The 5,761-nt window shown below is 44.0% G+C and overlaps 1 protein-coding gene across 1 annotated transcript in view; it reads left to right on the top strand.

Annotated features, from left to right (window-relative positions):
• The window catches only part of LOC111959411 (diacylglycerol kinase beta-like), a 142,065-nt gene that overhangs the window by 134,066 nt on the left and 2,238 nt on the right, over positions 1-5,761 (top strand). Inside the window, exons 24-26 of the mRNA XM_023980927.2 lie at positions 3,530-3,650; positions 4,898-4,958; positions 5,427-5,759. Of these exons, the coding sequence (XP_023836695.1) occupies positions 3,530-3,650; positions 4,898-4,958; positions 5,427-5,525 (281 nt within the window). The 3' untranslated portion in view covers positions 5,526-5,759. The remainder of the gene's footprint in view (positions 1-3,529; positions 3,651-4,897; positions 4,959-5,426; positions 5,760-5,761) is intronic.

Here is a 5,761-nt window from a genome sequence, read left to right as displayed (position 1 = left end):
TCACGTGTCACTAGTCACAGTGTTCATAGTTCCATCACATGTAATTATCACTTAGTCACAGGGTATAGTGTCACTATCACAGGTACAGTGTCACATCATAGTGTCACTAGTCACAGTGTTATAGTGTCACTAGTCACAGTGTTATAGTGTCACTAGTCACAGTGTATAGTGTCACTAGTCACAGTGTATAGTCACTAGTCACAGTGTTATAGTGTCACTAGTCACAGTGTATAGTGTCACTAGTCACAGTGTATAGTGTCACTAGTCACAGTGTTATAGTGTCACTAGTCACAGTCTATAGTGTCACTAGTCACAGTGTTATAGTGTCACTAAGTCACAGTGTTATAGTGTCACTAGTCACAGTGTATAGTCACTAGTTCACGGTGTTATTAGTGTCACTAGTCACAGTGTTATAGTGTCACTAGTCACGGTGTTATATGTTCACTAGTCCACAGATGTATAGTGTCACTAGTCACGGTGTTATAGTGGCATAGCTGTCACTAGTCACAGTGTTATAGTGTCACTAGTCGCCACTAATCCAGGGCACTTCATAACCATTTTGCTCTTATTTGATCTAATCCTATTATTCTTTCTGTGAAAAACTATATTATTAGAGGCAGAGGATCCCTATGGGGCCCTTTTCCCTACATCGTGCACTACTATTCCCTATGGGCCCTGGTCAAAAGTAGTGCACTATATAGGGAATAGGGTGCCATTTGGGACACACCCAGAGAGAGCTCTTCTCTCCCTTTCTGCTCAAACACCTGTCTCGGTGTCTCTGTAGGAGCCTGTAAATGTCACGACTTCCGCTGAAGTTGGTCCCTCTCCTTGTTCAGGCGGCGTTCGGCGGTCGAAGTCACCAACCTTCTAGCCATCACTGATACATTTTTCCTTTTCCATTGGTTTTGTCTTGTCTTCCATCACACCTGGTTCCAATCCCATCAATTACATGTTGTGTATTTAACACTCTGTTCCCCATCATGTCCTTGTCGGTGATTATATATATATATATATGATTGTTTGTGATCCAATGTCATTGTCACGTTCTGACCTTAGTTCCTTTTTTATGTCTTTATTTTAGTTTGGTCAGGGCCTGAGTTGGGGTGGGCATTCTATGTTGTTTTTCTATGTTTTGTTCTGTGGGTTATATTTCTAGGTGTTTGGCCTGGTGTGGTTCCCAATCAGAGGCAGCTGTTTATCGTTGTCTCTGATTGGGAGTCATATTTAGGTAGCCTGTTTTTCATTGTGTGTGGTGGGTGATTGTTTCCTGTTGTAGTGTTTGTTTCACATTTCAGGACTGTTTCGGTTTTCGGTATTATTCACTTTGTTATTTAGAATTTTTAGTGTTTAGTTTTAATAAATTAAAATGGACACTTACCACGCTGCGTATTGGTCCGATCCTTGCTACTCCTCAGACGAAGAGGACGAGAACCGTTACAGTCGTAAATTCTAATTTCTCAAAACTCAGATTTAGCTCAACTTCAGACCAGTGTTCAGTGTTGCTCAGCCCCTGAGCGTCATAAGGAAATCCTATATATCTAATAGCTATGTGATTGGCATGGTCACACCATTCCTGTGCAGAAAGCAGCTTGTTTCTAGGACATTCCGTTTAAGAGTTAGAAAAGATCAAGTTCAAGAGTCAAATTGCGGGTCAAATTGACTTCAGATCAGTGTTGCTCAGCCTCTGAGCATCATAGGGACATCATATATGTGATCATCATGGTTTCCCCATCCCTGTGCAGAAATCAGCTTATTTCTAGGACACACCATTCAAAAGCTATATAGACCAAGGTCAAGATCAAATTGTGGGTCAAATTGACCCAGAACATCAAGGATGTCACTTTTCCTGTACCGGGTAGTGTGTTTTTTGTTATTTTGTATTATGTGTTTTACAAGTTTGAGACCCATTCCTAGGAGAGTAGACGAAGGGTCATGGTGAAAAAATTATGTAAAATCATATTTGATTGAATTCTAACAAAAACAAAAATTGTTTGAAAAGGGAAGGACAAACACATTGACTGTAGCCTATGTGGTAGCCCAAAAGATTTTGGAAAGAGACTACAGTAAGGAGAGATCATTTTTGGGAGTCCAATATGTAGCCATTGTAGTTTGTAGATTTTAGTCACCTTAATCTCTCACAGAAATTTCAGGGACTTTAGTGGAACTTTTTGCGGTACTAAAAGAAAACCAGTCATCTAATTTCCTTTGTGTGCCAGTGGAGGCTGCTGAGGGGAGGACGGCCCACCTATTCCACTCCAGCCATTACCACGAGCACGTCCTCCCCAATTAAGGTGCCACCAACCTCCCGTGTTGGGTACATAACTAAGTGCTCACCACAAACATACAGACAGTTTAAAACAGATCCCTTGGCAAGCCAAGTCAGTCGTCTCCTCCCTTCGACACAAAGCAGCCACGCAACCTTTCCCACCTACACCAATGTAGAGAATCAGGGGGTGGCCCCACCAGTACTCAAACCTGGGTCCAGCAACTGTCAAGTCAACACCTTAGCCTTTATGCCAGGTGGTCCGTACCTCTTAACCAGCTGAGCAGCACCTCAGAGCGGCTCACACTGACATACCTGATTAGCAGAGAGAGAGATGGTTATTTTGGTTATGGTTATTTTGGTTATTTTGACCTTGGTTATTGTTGTTACTGTTATCCCGTTGACAATTATGATTCTCTTCTTTTTTTTTAAATTGTAAATATCCAAAATAAGCTTTGGCAATATGTACATTGTTATGTCATGCCAATAAAGCAAATTGAATTGAATTGAGAGAGAGCAAGAGATGGGATTTTGTAGGGTACAAAGTAGAGGAAGAAAATATGTCTGAATGGTTGAAAAATCGATTTAAATTGTATGTGGACATTCAATTTCCTGAGTTCTTTACAGTGGTGTAGTGAAGAGTATAGGCAGGTATACTGACTTTTTTCCCATTCGGCATTGTGTTTACTCATTTCTTAATCCAAACTGATGCGTATCAAAGTAGTGTAGTGGAGATATTCGCCATATCAATTATGTAGTACAATAGAGAAATTATGCACAAAGTAGCCTACAATGCAAAGCCCGTGAAATAATTGGCTTATCCAAACTCATGTGAATAACTGCAAATGTTACATTTAAAAACAGCCAATAACAAAATAATATGTAGGAGAACAGTGGCTGAAATAGCTCTGATTGGCTGGTCATTCAGAACGTTACTTTGCTTCGATCATAGATTTTTTTTCTTGGTGGCACCTTGGCTATTTGCTTTATAAAGGCATTCATAATATCCTTTAGCTATCTCACGTTTTGGAACAAAAGTATATAATGCTGTGTTTTCTTTAAACCAGAGGATGAATAAAAATAATTGCCACAATCAAAATGTTCTACGGTGTATCCTGTCTTTAGCTGTTCTAGTGCCCAACTAAATCTCTTCAAAACTCGTCAATGCGCTCTACCATTCTCCATTTGTTATGTTCTTTCTCTGCTGAGACAGTATTAACTGATGACTCTCTCTCTCGCCCTCTCGCTCTCTCTCTCTCTCTACAGACCTGAGTGACCAATTGCTAGAGGTGGTGGGTCTGGAGGGCGCCATGGAGATGGGGAAGATCTACTCAGGCCTGAAGAGTGCAGGTCGCAGACTGGCCCAATGTGCTAACGTTACCATCAGGTCAGGATCCTTACTGCTGTCCCCTCTGTCCCTCCGTTCATTCCTTCCTTCATTCATTCATCCATCCCTCCATCCAATGTCATGCCCTGCCCTCCCGTCCGCTCCCTCCCTCCCTCCTCCTCCGCTCCTCCCGTTCCCTCGCCTCACCGACTGCCATTTCCTTCTCTGTATAATGTCAAAAGCCAAAAACAGAGTTGAGTCCTGGAGACAGAAGTGTCTCCTGAACCCTTCTCTTCGGCTCACCTTCCATGAGCCCCTGACTGTGTCCAGTTAAAACCAGACTGTTGGCTCAGCTGACAGTCTTCATTCATTACGAGGCCACAGAGAGACTGTGGCAATCATCGGCTGACAAATTAAGGCGTTTCTTCACAGGGGTCTGGAATGGCACCAGTAAAGGTCCACATTTCTGGATAGTGCCGAACCACGGCGAATCTGTTTTATCGATAACAGTGGTAATTAGTTGCGCATAGGTTTTTTGGGTTTGTCTGCTGCATAGACTCGCTGCCATTAAACATGCACAGTAAGCCAGTTTACGAAATAGCCGTCTATAGGCGGACGCAGTCAAACTTTCCCCTCACCAATTGTTTCACCCTACCGCTCAATTATTTTAGCCAAAACCCAGAATAAAAGAGGCATTCAGTCATAGTCAATGTCTCCCACTGACGTTTCCCGGTGAGGCATGCATGAAACAGCTTTACAACCTAACTTTACTGTGTTTGCTTGTGTGTGGTGTGTGTGTGGTGTGTGTGTGTGACATTATGTGTGTGTGTGAATGAGCTGATGATGATTGTGTGTGTGTGTGTGCCTGTGTGTGGGTGGTGGTGTGTGTTTTGCTTGTGGTGTGTGTGTGTGTGTGTGTGTGAAAGAGAGAGTTAGTTTAGAGAGTGGGGTCCTGAGAGGGCCTGTCTGGGAACAGGACTCGTGGGAACAAAGACATCAGTGTTTGGCTATGGTCCTGGGGTGGGAGGGATGAGATGGACAGTGTGTATGGGAATCTCTGGTCCTGGGATGGGAGGGATGAGATGGACAGTATGTATGGGAATCTCTGGTCCTGGGATGGGAGGGATGGACAGTGTGTATGGGAATCTCTGGTCCTAGGTTGGGAGGGATGGGATGGACTGTGTGTGATCTGTACCTCCGAGGTGTGTGTGATCTGATTCTTGACACTCTATCTCTATACTCTACCTCCTACCCCTCTCTCTTTCTGTCTCTCTCCTCTCTGTGTCTCTTGCGCTCTCTCTTCACAGGACGTCCAGGCTGCTGCCCATGCAGATCGATGGGGAACCTTGGATGCAGCCCCCATGCACGGTGAGAGAGACCCACCACACAAACTAACCCCACGATACACCTCCACCTTCCTCTCTTCCTGCTTCCTATGTCTTTTCAATCTCAGCACCTCATCCTCCTATACGCAGTAGGACCTGGGGGGTGAGACTGAGCTGAGGCACTATGTTCTGTGTACTGTCCTTTATTGGTTATTTGGATTTCAAGGTCAGATACTTGCTCTGAGAAGTGACTCTTCAATCTGCTGGGTAGCATTAAAAGCTTGCTATTTCTTAAGCAGGAAGTGACAGTGAAATACCACTGTGTATCTAGTAAATATGTGAAGTGTTTAGAAGTAGAAAAGAAAGTGCGGACTTCTGGACACTTGGCATGTCCTCCTACAGATGAAGGCATTTTGCTGAAAAGTGGTGGTTTTGATGATAAAACATGGATATTCTAAAGCAAACTTCCATTGCTGAATATCTTTTTATTTTGTCCCTCCTCCCCTTACAGATCAATATCACACATAAGAACCAGGTTCCCATGCTACTGGGCCCTCCTCAGAAGACCCCCTTCTTCTTCTTCAAGAGACGCAACAGGAGTCGGGACTGAGTGAGGAGGACACTTCAAACTCTCCCATCTTCACACAAACACGACCCCTCTGCCCCTCCAACACCAACTGATGACTGGACTGGTGAACTGTTCCCCATGTTCCCCATGGAGGAACTGGACCTTGGGAGAGGAGAGGAGGTGTAGAGGAGAGGAGGTGTAGAGGAGAGGAGGTGTAGAGGAGAGGAGGTGTAGAGGAGAGGAGGTATAGAGGAGAGGAGGTGTAGAGGAGAGGAGGT

The sequence above is a fragment of the Salvelinus sp. IW2-2015 genome, linkage group LG36, assembly GCF_002910315.2.
Source record: "Salvelinus sp. IW2-2015 linkage group LG36, ASM291031v2, whole genome shotgun sequence".
NCBI classification, from domain to species: domain Eukaryota; kingdom Metazoa; phylum Chordata; class Actinopteri; order Salmoniformes; family Salmonidae; genus Salvelinus; species Salvelinus sp. IW2-2015.
The sequence above is the reverse complement of the archived record's forward strand: the minus strand, read 5'-3'. Positions and strand labels throughout refer to the sequence as shown.